General features: G+C 35.7%; 1 protein-coding gene across 1 annotated transcript in view; it reads right to left on the bottom strand.

Annotated features, from left to right (window-relative positions):
* IL1RAPL1 (interleukin 1 receptor accessory protein like 1) overlaps window positions 1-16830 on the bottom strand; it is a 1381368-nt gene that overhangs the window by 37382 nt on the left and 1327156 nt on the right. The window contains exon 7 of the mRNA XM_003261172.3: window positions 2096-2228. Coding sequence (XP_003261220.1) covers window positions 2096-2228 — 133 coding nt within the window. The remainder of the gene's footprint in view (window positions 1-2095; window positions 2229-16830) is intronic.

The raw sequence follows: 16830 nt of genomic DNA, 5'->3' as shown, positions 1-16830 counted from the left end.
TCTCCCTTAGCAGGACAATCACACTGTCATAATAAAGAGGTGAGAAAGACCTTGAAGAAAAAGTTTACAAATTGCTTTCCCTTTAAGAAGAAATATTATGTAAGTTGACATAAAAATTCTAATGTCTCAGGCTGAAGGCCTAATTACATGTCAGGTTAATTTTTTAAAAAAGAAAAGAAAACTTCTGAGCTATTTTGACATTTCAGTTGAAATGTTCAGTCTGACTTTTGTTAATGATACTAACAAATTGCCTGTTTTTGAAGAAATGTGAAATTATAAACCTGTAGACTAAAAGTTCTGGTAAAGTATTTAACTCTGACATTTAAAATTAATGGTAAATGCTCACTAACCTCGTTGTCATCTCTGTTCAACATTTTTAAATGCAGAATTAAACTACCTTTCTAGAAACTTCCCTGAACACACACAAAGCCAGAGGGGGTAAAAGTTAGGAGGTTAATTGTCCTTCATTTATTTTAGCATTTCATAGACCATGGGTAAAAGATAAGAGTGAAGTTTTAAATACAAAAAACAGCAGAGAAATGTTTTAGTACGTATTAGACAATTGTCCATCTAGCCTTCTGGAATCCCACTGGGGCATTCTAGAGTAGAATATTCTTACGTATTTGTTGCCAGAAAGAAGGTCCCGATAGAAATAACCTTATGTGACAGTTTCATACGTTATTTTTCTATTGAAAATCATTTTCTCTTTTACCTTTGATAAAGTTTTAGAAGTCTTGACATTTAGAATGGGTGACCATGATTAAAATGTTTGTATATACCCAGGAGATGCAATCTTTAGATGGGAGTATGTTTAGAAGTAATCATCATTTTGATGTGATTGTAACTTACTTATTATTATTAACGTTCTTGCATATTTACATTATGATTAAAAATAATTATAGTCAGCATTGAGTGAATTATAATTGATACTTAAATGAATAAATAAGTGAACACATTTAACAAAAAAGGGGCTTAGGCATTACGCCTTCAAATATCTTCATGTTATCATTCCCACTATACAAATATTTTGACCTTAAAGTCAGACTAAGAAAGGTGAGAAAAACATTTTGTGTATCCTTATCACTACAATCAGCAGCTTATATTCCACTTGGTGGCTCAAATATGTAAAGATACATAACAGGAAATGAAGAGATCGTGTTTGCTTGAGTCCTTGTACCTTGTTAATGTTTCCTGTGAATTTTTTTTTGAGACAGAGTTTCGCTCTTGTCGCCCAGGCTGCAGTGCAATGGTGCGATCTCGGCTCACTGCAACCTCCACCTCCCAGGTTCAGGTGATTCTCCTGCCTCAGCCTCCCGAGTAGGTGGGACTACAGGCGCCCGCCACCATGCTCAGCTAATTTTGTATTTTCAATAGAGACGGGGTTTGCCATGTTGGCCAGGCTGGTCTCAAACCCCTGACCTCAGGTGATCTGCCCACCTCGGCCTCCCAAAGAACATTTTTTTTTTTTTAAAAAAAGGTCTCATATACAAAAAGTACACTAACATTTTCTATATTTTATGGTATTTTGATCTCACTATATATATATATATATATTTTTTTTTTTTTTTTTTTTTGGGACAGAGTCTCACTCTGTTGTTTAGGCTGGAGTGCAGTGGCAGAATCTTGGCTCACTGCAGCCTCTGCCTCCCAGGTTCAAGTGATTCTCATGCCTCAGCCTCCCAAGTAGCCGGGACGATAGGCACACAACGCCATGCCTGGCTAATTTTTGTATTTTTAGTAGAGACAACGTTTCTCTGTGTTGGCCAGGCTAGTCTCAAACTCTTGGCCTCAAACAATCCGCCCAATCTGACCTCCCAAAGTGCTGGGATTACAGGCGAGAGCCACCACCCCCAGCCGCACTCAGTATGTGTCTTAATGAAACAATCCTCGTGATTTTTCTTAAATTCTTTGCAAATGGCATTCATGTTTTGTAATTCCACAGTAAGTCTCTTACCAGTGTTTTGCTTCTTTATCATTAAATACTGTAGTATTTTTATTATGATAATAGTAAAACAAAAAATCCTTTCAGCTTACTTTCTATTCACTAATGGAGTAAATGTTAATCTTGACTGTACAAGTTAAAAAAAAAAATTACCTAATGTCACTTTCCCAAACTCGATTTTCATCCAGATCTTCAATAAATTTTTCTCCTTTCATCCAGTAAATTAAAGGACTGACATCTCCGCTGTACCCAAAGAAAGCTCTGCAGGTTAGATTAGCAGAGTCACCTGCAGAGAGAAGTGATGGAAAAGTGTTATAAAACTATTTGTTCACACTTATTTTAGGCAGACTGACAGGTAACATTTTGATCACTTTTCATTGATTTAATAAAATATCTTTCTAAAAGAATAATTTTTCAGGGATTTTCAATCTTTGTCAAATTGATAGAATGTGTGCTTTCGACAACATGGCTTGTTTAATGGAATGTGAGTTACTTGTAAAATTTCCAAGAGGACTGGTCAGCTATTGTACAGAACATTTTTCCCATTCGGTTTGCCTGATGTTTTCTCATGATTAGATTGAGGTCATGAATGATTGCAAAGGATACCACAGAGGTGATATGCCCTTCTTGAAGCATGATATCAAAGGGTACATAACGTTGCTAATTATAAGATTTTATAGGGCAGATAGAAGGTGTTTCTCAGTCTTGAATGTGGGAAATAGAAAATCTTTGGCTGCAAAGAAAAGGGAACCATAAATGCGAGCTCCTAAGAGAATGCTATTAAAATATTTTTAATTCATAAAGAATAACATCTTTTTAATTCATAAAGAATAACATTTGAATTAAAGAAGCTAACACATACTCAGGTAGAAAACCACATTAAAAAACAAAAATCATGACAATAAATATTTGGGATTTTCTTTACAGGTAAAATCAATTATACTACTGTAAAGATTAGTTTATTTCAATATGCTACTTAGAATGTTTTAGTGGTGAATACAGATTGGTCAATTATTTAATAAAGTAAATTGAAGTCTCTGTCTAAAAGGTGGAAGTAAATTTAATGCCCGTAGAAAGTAAAGTTTATTTCTGGATATTTCATGCCACTTTACAAGCACCGGGTTTACTCAAGCTTCAGTCAGCATTACAGAACTGACATATTCCAGTAGATACTAGTTTTAAGATCTTGCTACTGCTAAATGGAACCAGAAATTGAGGGATAAGATGGGGTCTTGTAAGTCTGGATTGGGGCAAAGGAACTCTCAGGGATGGGCACCACGCGAGGGGCTGAAAATGAAAAAGCGACACCTTTGCTGCCATTTGAAGTAAGCAAACTCTCAATTTGTGGTAGCCATAGATACTTAAGAATATTACCAGAGGGCCCTGAGAACTCTGCGATCCTAAGTAGCAAGGAAGGAGGTTTCTTAAGTACTGGAAGCCTCAGAGCTAAGCTATGAGTTGATAGTATATATTTCTTGAAATTTTGCTTATGAGAGATTCTACAGCATAAACATAGAGAAAAGCAGAATGCACTTACATGTAATCTTTCTAAACTAGGGCATGAGTATCTGTAACTTAATTCTACAAGTTCCACAATGACAAAATTTTTATAGGATAAAATTAATCGTATTCTCTTGTGTTCGTTGTTGAAGAATAATTCATGAAAATTACTGCTCTTCTAATATTTCTAATATGGCATGATATAGCTTTCTCTATTTTAGCTTATGTCTGCATGTTCTCTAAGAGATTCCTCACAGACTTGGATTCCTCCCCTGCCCCTAAACCCGGAGATGGAGTCTTCCTCTGTTGCCCAGGCTGAAATGCAGTGATGCGATCTCGGCTCACTGCAGCCTCTGCCTCCCGGGTTTAAGCAATTCTCCTGCTCAGCCTCTGGAGTAGCTGGGATTACAGGCGTGCGCCACCACGCCCGACTAATTTATTTTTGTATTTTTAGTAGAGACGGGGTTTCACCATGCTGGCCAGGCTGGTCTTGAACTACTGACCTCGTGATCTGCCCACCTTGGCCTCCCAAAGTGCTAGGATTACAGGCGTGAGCCACCATGCCCAGCCGGATTTTTTATGTAATAGTCATCACTGATGACCAGATAAGGCAAGTCCAGAAAATATCTACAAACTTTTAAGAGGCAAACTGAGGCTCCAAGGAGGTTTCTTTATTATTCATCTTTGTACAGAAATATTTTAGTATAAAATTCCCTCTCCTTCAGAGAATATTTACATTACGAAATGAATAAATGTCAATTCCATTGATTGGAAATCAATTGCAGATTTCTACGGCAAGTGTCAACCAACATTACAAAACAGTTTCAAATCAAATATTCTTTGTGTTTACATTTTTATAACAGCACTGTTTTTTGTTTTTGTTTTTGGTTTTTTTTGTACCAGGACTATCTGTTATAGTGCCAAGGTAGTCACGAATTCAATAATAAGTCTCAAAATACTACCTAGTATGATGATTAACATTATATGCTAATGGAATCAAGATGTATTACAGTTTTAAAAACGTATATATTAATAATTTATACCATCTGTCTTTTAGAAGATCAAGTTTAAGTTTTTAGGTGGGACTTAATGCCTGGAACTCATAAATAGAAATCTCCAGGTATTGCCTAATTTTCCATTACAATTTTAGTAAATATGGGACCTTAAAAATCATAAATAAGGAATCTGACATTCCTTAGCAGAGAGGCCAATTGACCTCCTCATTGGAACCTGAATTACTGTCTCACATCACCCTCCTTTCTTTCCGACATCGACTGTGAAATTCATTCTTAATCACTTTTATTTTTCATAATTTTATAATTATTCATTTCTTTTACCTGCAGGCCTTGTGCTGCCACACCTAAACAATGGCTCCTGCACCCATGTAAGAAGTAATTTGCTTTCTCAGCCATCTTGGTTCACCTGTTCTTTGACTACCCCACCCTGCCTGGGGCTCCAGTACTGAGTGCATCTACAGCGCTATGGGGACACCTAGGAGAACTCTAACCAGTCTTGAGATGGGCTTGCTGTGGGTCAGACAGTGAAATTCAAGGAAGGAATAGAAGAGGGTGGGGGGAAGAATGGAAAAACACTCTGGACAGAGAGGAAAGAGCATGAGTGAGAAAAAGCCTGGGAGCTTTGGGGAAAATGAAATAATTTTGAAGGGGCTGAAGCTGAAGTGTAGACGAGGGGCAAGTAGAGGGAAGATTAGGGGAAGAATAGAGCCCTGATGACACAAGAGCAGGAGCAGTGCTGTTCTACGTATGGCATGTGGAAAATATGAGACTTCCATTTCAGGGCAATGGGAAGTTGAGGAAAGATTTCAAATAGGAGACTGACGCAATCACATCTCTATTCTAAAGAGAACAATCTTACTGTATTTTCAAACCTGAGATGGGATCAGACAGAATCAAGGATTGAGAATGTTACAATACTGTGGGATCACATAAGGAATAAGCACTGCAAAGATCAGATTATTTCCACATAATTTCTTAAAGTGATAAAGCATAGGTGGTAGCAGTAACTACAGAACACTCTGCTTTTTATCAATGTGATAATAGGGAACCTCTCAAACCAGACATTAAGTAGGAATCCTGTTAAGGCAGAAAATATATTTTTTTCTCTCTCGATATGTACATATATGTATACATATATGTGTATATATGTGTGTATATATGTGTGTATATATGTGTGTATATATGTGTGTATATATGTATATGTGTGTGTACATATATATGTATATATATGTGTGTGTGTGTGTGTGTGTGTTGTGCATATATGACTGTGTCACCCACACAGAAAGAGAAAGAGATCTGGGAACTGCCAGCTGCTTCTCAATATAGGCAGAACAGAAAGTCCATTTGAGCAGTGCTTTGTTCTGTGAAGAGGCTTTTCAGTGGCTTCTCTTAATTGTACACATTTGTGTGGCTAAGCAAAGTTACCACTTCCCTTCTGATGCATTGCTCTGCTCACAGCCTAGACACTAGGAGTCCAGTGGAGTCAATTCTGAGAGCAGACCAGGTGAGGTCAAGCTCACACCTGGGTCTCTAACCTGGGGCCTTAGTGTTGTGGAGAAAAGCTGGATTCACCAGGTACTACTTATTTGGAAAAAGTAATTAATCACACCTGTGTCAGCTGTGACGTTGGACCCCCCAACTGTGTATTACCTTGTGCTTGAAAGTGGGAATGAAGGACTATTATCCTTTCCTCTGAATCTGAATAAGAACCAGGACTTGATAGAAATTCATGGAGCAGGGTGGAGCTTAGGAGTAAGTGATGTATGTCCACCGAATAAGGGCAAATAAGGATTAAAAAGGACAAATAGTAGTTATGAAAGTAATAAATGATGGGACCGTGTTTGTAACTTGGGCCAATGAACTAGGATATGCCAATTACACAGCAGGTTTTTAGCATCTGAATTTTGGGAGTCACCCATTCATATTCCATTTTATAGTCTCTTGATTTTATTTAAGACTATATTCTTTGCTTTAAATTCTCATTTTCACCTAATACACTCTTCATCCATTAAATCCAATTCAAATGACACTTCTTCCAAAATGCAGGCCTGTACTTTCAAAAAATACTCATTTAATTTTTCTTCCTCCTTCTCTTCTCCTTTCTCCATAGACTTTGGAACATATTTATGTTTTATCATAACACAGTCCTTTCAATATCTGCTTTGCTCACATACCTAGCCCAGCAACTTGACTATGCATTCCCCAAAGGCAGAAATTATATCTTTATTTACCTTCGTATTACCAGGACCCATTACAGCATCTTGAATATATTAAGAACTCAATACATAATCTCAAATTAATGAATAACCTACTTAATATCTTTTGAACTTTCATTTTACCTTGTTTCCCTTTTTTTAAAGCTTCATTAATTAAAGGCTACATGTCTACATGTCTCCATAGGCCAAATTTGTCATGTAAACTAGGCTTCACGTTGTAAGTACAGAGCCTCCTCATTCAGGTATTATTTCAGTGGTATGATTCCATACCAGCTTGCAAAAGTCAGTTACCACATTTTCAGAAATTCTGTGAGCAGGCTGTTAAGCACAGTCGTTGAAAATTAAATTATGGAAATACAAAAAAAAATTAAAAACAAAAATAACAGATACTCAAAACTTCCAAATTATGTTGCTACATTTTACCATTCATTCATCTTTTGAGATTGTTTACAGCTATAGTATCCATATGGTAGAAATACTATAGAATAGTGTACTACTGCACATCTCTTCTCAACTATATGTTTAATGACATTATGTTGGTAGCTTGAAAAAGACTATAGGGGGAGTATTTACCCCATACATTGGCAAATACTACAAATCAGGCTATGATTTATTGTTTTGTTGACTGACTGTACTTAAAACACGATGGGGAAAATGTTAATAATGCAGGTTAAATTAAAAGTGTGTCGTGTCTATAGCTGCCATATTGGGAATAGCACAAACATCAAGAAGATATTCTCCTACTAAAATTTGATTCAGCAAAGAACTCATTTACATCATTGATGAATGAGTAAAGTTCTGATATGCACCTCCATTGTTTCATTAGCTAATGTAAACAAAAATATCAACTGTATTCTTGGCAGAACTACATTTAGAGAGCCAAGTGTTAAACATTTACCAGATGCTACTGTCTATAAAATTATTTTTTACATACATAGTATGCATATTTTAATAGCTTTATTGAGATAAAATTCACATATCATGAATTTGTACAATTCCATGGTTTTCTGTATATGCACAGAATTGTACAATCAGAACCACAATCAATTTTAGGACACTTTTATCACCCCAAAAAGGAACCCTGTACCAACTGGCAGCCACTCCCCATTTTAGCCCCTAGCAACCACGAATCTACTTCTACTTTCTGTCTCTATGGACATCTGGTATAAATGGAGTCATACAATATTATTGTCTTTTATGTCTGGTTTCTTTTGCTTAGTTTAATGTTTTCAAGGTTTATTCATGTTATAGCATGTATCAATAACATCCCATTGTGTGAATATATCCCATATGTTGATTTTGTTCATTCATCAGCTGATGAACATTTGGGTTGTTTCCACTTTTTGGCTATTGTGAATACTGCTGCTAAGTTTTTGTGTGGACATATGTTTTCATTTTTCTTGGGTATATACCTAGGAGTGATGTTGCTAGGCCATAAGAGAATCTTATGTTTAAATATTTGAAGAAATAACAAACTGGTTTTCAAAGTGGCTGTGCCATTTTACATTCCTGCCAGCAATGTATGAAGGTTCCAGTTTCTCCACAGGCTTGTCAACGCTTCTTAGTATCTGTTGCTTTGATTATAGCCATCCTAGTGAGAGTGAAGTAGGATCTCTTTGTGGTCCCTAACATTCATATTAAACCAAAATTTTATTATTAAATATAGCTATTTTGCTAATCACCAGTACTGTTCAAAATTATGAAAACATTATCAAGATAAAAAGGCTTCTCATTGGATTGTAGCATGTAATTGTCAACATCATACCTAAAATGCTTTATTTACCTACTTTTGTGTTATAAACACTATAATGAATTTATAAAATGATTTATAAAATGTATGATTATAAAATCAGACTATATTTTTACTTGGCAATTTTTAGGAACTAAATTATTGGAGGCTTGCTTTATTAGGAAATACTGAGAATATTTAATTCTGAATATTTAAAAGTAAACATGTGTTAAACAAGAATATACAATGGGACTCACAGTATCATCTCCTTTAAATTCAACAGAAATAAGCCTACAAGCATTATTTTTTTTTTTTAATTTTTACTTTCATTTCAGGGGTACATGTGCAGGTTTGTTAAATAGGTAAATTATATGTCACGGGGGTTTGGTGTACAGATTATTTCATCACCCAGGTTATAAGCATGGTATCTGGTAGGTAGTTTTTCTGTTCGCAGCCTCCTCTCACTCTCTACCCTCCACCCTCAAGTGTACCTGTATTGTGTACCCAATGTTTAGCTTCCACTTACAAGTGAGAACATGTGGTATTTGCTTTTCTTTCCCTTCATTTACAATAATGGTCTCTCGCTCCATCCATGTTGCTGCAAAGGACATGATATCATTCTTTTTGATGGCTCATAGTATTCCATGGTGTATATAAACCACGTTTTCTTTATCTAGTCTACCACTGATGTGCATTTAGGTTGATTCCATGTCTGCTATTGTGAATAGTGCTGCAATGAACATACACACGCATGTGTCTTTATGGTAAAAAAAAAAATTATATTCCTTTGGGTATATACCCAATAATGGGATGCTGGGTCCAATGGTAGCTCTGGGTTCTTTGAGAAATCATCAAACTGCTTTCCACAGTGGCTGAACTAATTTACATTCCCACTAGCAGTATATAAGTGTTCCCTTGTCTTCACAACCTTGCCAGCATCTGTTTTGACTTTTTAATAATAGCACTGAATCTTTAAATTGTTTTGGGCAGTATGTCCATTTTAACAATATTGATTATTTTTATCTATGAGTGTGGAATGTTCTTCCATTTGTGTCATCACTGATTTCTTTCAGCAGTGTTTTGTAATTTTTGTTGTAGAGATCTTTCACCCTCCTGGCTGGCTGTATTTCTAGGCATTTTATTTTATTTTTTTGTGGCTATTGTGAATGGGATTGCATTCTTGATTTGGCACTCGGCTTGGATGTTGTTGGTATATAGAAACGTGCCTACTAGCATTCTTTTCAGTTGTTTGTTTGTTTGTTTTGAGATAGGGTCTCACTCTGTTGCTCAGGCTGGAGTGCAGTGAAACAATCACGGTTCACTGCAGCTTCAACCTCCCGAGCTCAAGCAATCCTCTCACCTCATCCTCCTGGGTAGCTGGAACTACAGGCATGTGTAACCATGCCTGGCTAATTTTTTGAGACAGGGTCTAGCTTTGTCACCCAGGCTGGTGTGCCTAGCTAATTTTTTATTTTATTTTTAAGTAGAGACATGGTCTCCCTATGTTGCCCAGGCTAGTCTCAAACTTCTGGGCTTAAGCAATCCTCCCACCTTGGCCTCCCAAAGTGCTGGGATAACAGGCATGAGCCACTGCACCTGGCCAGCATTATTTTAATATGATAATGTTTTAGAAGTTTTACTAATGCAATAGGACATAACAAAGCAATGAGATGTTTTAAAAAGCTGATGAAAGCATTATTATTATTATTAAAGTTTATAGGAGTGTATGAACATAAAATGTGTACAACTGTTTAATGGAATATTGTCAAGCAGATTAATTAGTTAACATTTGGAAAGTGCATAGAGATGAAAATTGCCAAATAAAGGCTTCATATATTGAACCAATTTCAATAAAAACATTGTTTGAAGATAATCTGATTGCATACTTAACCAATTAAAAAGCCCTATATTTTGACTTTTTAAAAAGAGTTATTTCAAATATTCAAATCTAAGACATATATTGTAATCACTTACTAGCAAAATTTTAAAATTTGTCCTTTTGATATAACATTCTTTTGTATTGGTATTCCAAAATATAAAATTCTGTATAGTTCGAGTTATTTTAAACAAAATATAATCATGTAAAAATAAGACTCGCTATCCTATAGATCAAACGGAGTCTATGTGGTAATTCTCAAAGGAGGGGCTACCCATTTTTTTCAATATATTTGGATAGAACTTTAGGTCCAGACAAAAATACCCTTAAGAAACTCAAAAGAGAATACGCAAAATAAAACCAAGAGAGAATGTGGGTCCTAAGAGTATAGATTCTAAAATTATTAAAAGCTTGCTTATATATATATTTTTTGAAATGGGGTCTTGCTAAGTTACCCAGCCTGGTCTTGAACTCCTGGGCTCAAGGGATCTTCCCCTCTCCTGAGTAGCTGTGATTACAGGCACAAGGCTTGAAATTTTAAAATGAAACACTATCTGCCTAATACGAAATATTAGATGCTCTATAAGAGCATCTACCTCAGCCTATTGCAACCCTGCAGCAATAAATAATTGATGAAGGCAATTCAGAAGAAAGCCAGTTTTCCTTAGTGGGGTAAGTCTGCAAACCTGGCAAATTTGAGGGGTTTTTTTAAACTACATGATGTGTAGCAATTTAATGTACTTATAGTTTAGCTATAGTTAATGTGATTTAAATTTTTTTAATCTTATTCTCTAAGAGACATTGATTTTTATCGTAGTTTTGCTGGCCTTAAGAAGAAACTCTGTAGTTAGTTATGGTCTATGATATTTAGAAATCATTATCATCCACGATTTCTACAGCTACTAATTAGAAAATAGAAGAGATCCTATTTATACTAGCAATAAACAAACAATTAAACAGATGTAATGCTAATGATAACAAAAGTCCAATAAGATGTAGAACTCAACAAAATAATTCTATATTTATTTAGAAATTTAAGTAGGTGGATATCGTCAACAACTATACTAAAGTGTAATGATGATAGATCTGGACATTATGTTGTTGGTCTAAACAAAGAGCAAAATATATTTTAAAACAATTATAAAAAAACAACGTCATGTTTGTCCCGCAGGCAGTGATACAGCTCTTCGAAATCAATTGTAGTGCTCAGATATGGTACCAGATTTAACTCCAGGCAATGAGTTATCAGAATTGCATTATGTTCTGAAAACAAAAATTAGTTTCATATAATATAGAAAAATAAATGTGGGATTCATTAGAGTTAAATATTACTACGAAACAAATATACTATATAGGAGAAAGCATATATTTTATAAATATGTGGAGGAAAAATAATTTCTTAAAATTGAAGTCTAGAAATAAAGTTCAAGATTAAAAGATTTAAATTTATAATTAGTAAAATTCAGTAGAAGGGAAAGTGATACAAAGAAAAAACAGAATGATTATGAATTTTTATTTTTTGTGTTTATTTAATGTGTGTCTGGGTATGCTTTCAATTAAAAAGGAAAAATAATTTTAAAACTCACTTAGCATAGCATCTAGAATGGACATTAAAAAATTAATAGATTGACATTCCAGATATTCAACTTGAAAATAATTAGTGCTAGATTGTGATAGGAACTTTAGGGAAAGTTATTACTAGCAATTACTAATGCTACCATGAACTTTGCTTTTTCTTGCGTATTTCCACTAACTTTCATATCAGTTTTTATTTTATACTCCCATATATTCTACAACGTCATTTAGCTTAGAGTCATATGGCTTAGATGTTACATTTTTTTCTTATTTTACTTAAGTCAGTGAGTTCCAAATTTATTGTCAAAAAATTTACCTCCAACCCCCAGCAGATTTAGATTCAGCAAGTCAAGTCTGGAGAGTTCCAGGGATTTGAATTTTTAACAAGCACCCTCAGGTGATTTTTCATGCACGTGATTACAGTTAACTGTCCAGAACAATTTGTTTTTACCTTGGAATTTGTTTAAAGTGGAACTGGGGCTCAGAAAAGCAAGAAAATTGAAAAATATTAGGGCAGGTCCTGTAAGCAGGAAGCAAGGACAGGGAGGCTGGAGAAGAGGAAAGAGAAAGAGGGTTCACGATAATGGCAGTTGTAGGTAGAGAAGTAGCTGGTGTAGACAAGAAAGTAGGATATAAATCTGGGTCACTGGCAACCCAACCAAGCTACAGAAATATATATATATATATTTACAAAGTTATGTAGAAAGAAATTATCTTTCATTGGAAAACTACTCATTGGTCTATGGCACACCCTTCCAGATTATTGGATTCTTGCTTTTTTACTGTTTTATTTATTTATTTTTATTTTTTGAGACAGAGTCTCGCTCTATTGCCCAGGCTAGAGTGCAGTGGCGTGATCTGGGCTCACTGCAAGCTCCGCCTCCCGGGTTCATGCCATTCTCCTGTCTCAGCCTCCCAAGTAGCTGGGACTACAGGTGCCTGCCATGACGCCCGGCTAATTTTTTGTATTTTTAGTAGAGATGGGGTTTCACCGTGTTAGCCAGGATGGTCTCGATCTCCTGACCTCGTGATCCACCTGCCTTGGCCTCCCAAAGGCTTTTTTTACTGTCTTTGAACTATATTTTGACTCTGTAAAATGTAGGATACTGATAGGGGTACAAATTCTCTCCTGTCTGAGAGTGATTTAATTGACTCACCTCTCCTATCCCCCCTATAACCTGGGGAAAAAAACAATTTTGTCTCCATTTACGATTCGTCTCAACGTTTCTTTAATCTGTGTAAATCTGCTGCTTTGATATTTCCTTTGAACTGGTCATAACATCTGCTTGGTCCCCTCACATCACATGAGCAAAAAATTTTTTAACATGTATTCATTCTTCCGTCTGTGTGAGAGTCAGGACTATACATGTTTCTGAAAACTATCTATAAAAAGGAATATGATATTTGCCTTATTGCTCATTATGGCTCTGACATTTGTTGGATTACTGAAGGATTTTATGAACACTCTCCTTATGCCCCTTTTTTTCAAATATAAGAATCAGCAACAAGCAATGGGGAAAGGATTCCCTGTTTACTAAATGGTGCTAGGAAAACTGGCTAGCCATATGCAGAAAACTGAAACTGGACCCCTTCCTCACACTTTTATACAAAAATCAACTCAAGATGGATTAAAGACTTAAATGTAAAACCCAAAACCATAAAACCTCTAGAAGAAAACCTAGGCAATATCATTCAGGACATAGGCATGGGCAAAGACTTCATGACTAAAACACCAAAGCAATTGCAAAAAAAGCCAAAATTGACAAATGGGATCTAATTAAACTAAAGAGCTTCTGCACAACAAAAGAAACTAGTATCAGAGTGAACAGGCAACCTACAGAATGGGAGAAAGTTCAATCTACCCATCTGACAAAGGTCTAATAGCCAGAATCTATAAGGAACTTAAACAAATTTACAAGAAAAAAAAAACAAACCATCAAAAAGTGGGCAAAGGATATGAACAGACACTTCTCAAAAGAAGACATTTATGCAGTCAACAAACATATGAAAAAAGCTCATTATCACTGATCATTAGAGAAATGCAAATCAAAACCATCTCATACCATTCAGAATGGTGATTGTTAAGTAGTCAGGAAACAATAGATGCTGGCTAGGCTGTGGAGAAATAGGAATGCTTTCACTCTGTTGGTGGGAGTGTAAATTAGTTCAACCATTGTGGAAGACAGGGTGGCGATTCCTCAAGGATCTAGAACCAGAAATACCATTTGACCCAGCAATCCCATTACTGGGTATATACCCAAAGGATTATAAATCATTCTACTATAAAGATTCATGCACACATATGTGTGTATTGCAGCACTATTTACAATAGCAAAGACTTGGAACCAACCCAAATGCCCATCAATGATAGACTGGATAAAGAAAATGTGGCACATATACACCATGGAATACTATGCAGCCATAAAAAAGAATGAGATCATGTCCTCTGCAGGGACATGGATGAAGCTGGAAGCCATCATCCTCAGCAAACTAACACAGGAACAGAAAACCAAACACTGCATGTTCTCACTGATAAGTGTGAGTTGAAAAATGAGAACACATGGAATAGGGAGGGGAACATCACACACTGGGGCCTGTTGGGGTTGGGGGCAATGGGAGGGAAAGCATTAGGATAAATACCTAATGCATGCAGGGCTTAAAACCTAGATTACGGGTTGATAGGTGCAGCAAACCACCATGGCACATGTATACCTATGCAACAAACCTGCACATTCTGCACATGTATCCCAGAACTTAAAATAAATAATAAAAATTAAAAGAATCAGCAATAAAATTTTTATCTTTATTTAAGTCCAAGCTATTTAGCTTGTTATCAAGAGCAACTATCGTTCTTTTCTTTCAGTCTCTAATTTGCTGTAATAAGCAATTTCTGATAAGGCAATTCTAGTATGTGATTCAGAGAGCCAACCACCACAGCTCTTCCGTACCCTCTTCCATTTAGATATTGAAAAAACTCCTCCACCTCTCATCTCTGATACACAAGTGATAGAGCTAAGACTGCTTACCACATTTAACCAGAAATACAGGAAATTAGCATTAGAATTCCACAAGTTAAGGAGAAGAGAGACCTTTATTTAATTTGTCTCTCAATTTTGTTTCTTTGTTTTCCTTCAAGTAATAAAAGAAACAAATTTAAGCTATGGCCTAGGGATCTGCACACATCAAATATATCAGTCAGCCAGGGCTGTAGTCCTGAAGATAATGGTATTCTTGCTGCCTCAAGTTAGTATCTGTAAAAGCCGCAGTAAATTGCACTAAATGCTTCTGCCTCCTTTTTGGCAGAAAGGTGCACAGCTCAATCTCACCAGGTTCAGAAGGAAGCACTCTAAAATTGATCATAAAAAATCATTCCTATCTAAAATGAGAACAATGCTTGTCACACTGCAGCCTTTTAACTAGGCCACGATTTGATTGTCTTAGAGGAGAAACAATACTTTTTCCCTTCACCCAGTAGATTCCAATCAGCTAAGTGGAGCACAGTTCTAACTGGGTATCATACAGCCATTTCTAAAACTACGAGATCAGTCTCTCTCTCCACTAGAGGACACTCTCTAACTTATTGAAAAATAAAAAAGCTCTTTTTTTAATTAAAAAGAAAATTCTCCTCTAATTAAAAAGCATCAACATCCAGACATTTTACTCTTTGCAATTAGGAAATAGCATTTTGTTCTTAAGTAAGATGTTGAATAGTAGGGGGATTTTAATTTCATTTGCACCATTAATCATGTGTATTAAAATTACGGTCATGGTAAAGATAAATGTTTTGCCAAGGACTCCCCATTTAGGATAAAAGCAAAGTGGTTTACAAAACATATTTATCTTTTGTCATTAGTTACACTGAATGGCTCTTCTAGAAAGCTTTATTCAGAAATGAAAAAAGAGAAGAATTTTTTTGTCTCTCTCTGTCTCTCTGTCTCTCTCTCTCTCACACACACACACATACACACACACACGCGGAGACAAATGAAGTTCCTTGGAACTTCATTAAGATCTTTTACCTAAATAAGTACTAGGACCTACAGCAGATAATCGTTGCCAATATCAAAGCACAGATAGTTCTTTGGAAATCAGAGATTAAGAATTCTAAAAGAAAGGAAAAGTAATGAAAGGGGTACGTTATATTAAGCTCATAGTTGAGGATGTGATTGCTGCAAGATATAACAACATCTGCTCAAATTTCAAGGAGACAAAATCACAAGAGGAAAACAAGGTATGAATTTTAAATTTGCTAACCATAATTCAGCTGTAGTGTCAGCTTTCTTTATGAAAATAGATTTTATACTACATTACTATATATTTTTGTAGCTTTTAGGAACAAAGCAACTCAATTGTTTGATCAATAGATTATAAGAGAATTTAAGTAACAACAAATGACTTGGAGTTAATTAAGTTAATATACATTTATAGCACCCATGGTGAGTGCTCACTCATTGTTAGCAATTAGTAGTAGTAGTAGTAGTATTACTATTATGGGACAAACTTTACTGTCAGTGATGATATATAGTATATATATATATCAAGTTAGGCCAAATTATGCCTTTCAGGAATCAGAGGGCTGCACAGTGAACTTGGAATAAGCTGCTGGGGGATTTACCACAGTAATAAAATATAGAGAGGCAGTAGCATGGCGCCTCTAGAATAGAGAGGAAATCTTATTCACTTGAAGGAAAAGGGCCTGAAAAATGGGAATATTATTACCACATTGTGCTGAGTAGTAAAAAGATTCTTGTAAGGGCTCAAATTTTAGCTCTTGATGGCTATTTTCTACCTGCATGAAACAAAGGTTCATGGTGTCTAGAACAATCGGTGGACACCAGCCAGAAGAGGGGGTGTCCCTCTTGTTAACATCAAACATCTGTTAACACCCAGATGCACTTGATGACCTCACCCCTGGGAAGGTGTGATGTTGCACCTGAGTGTTGAGAAGATGGGTCTTAGATAAATGATGCAGGAAA

Source organism: Nomascus leucogenys, chromosome X (assembly GCF_006542625.1).
Source record: "Nomascus leucogenys isolate Asia chromosome X, Asia_NLE_v1, whole genome shotgun sequence".
Classification (NCBI taxonomy): domain Eukaryota; kingdom Metazoa; phylum Chordata; class Mammalia; order Primates; family Hylobatidae; genus Nomascus; species Nomascus leucogenys.
Note: the sequence above shows the minus strand (reverse complement) of the source record. Positions and strands in the feature narration are given on the sequence as shown.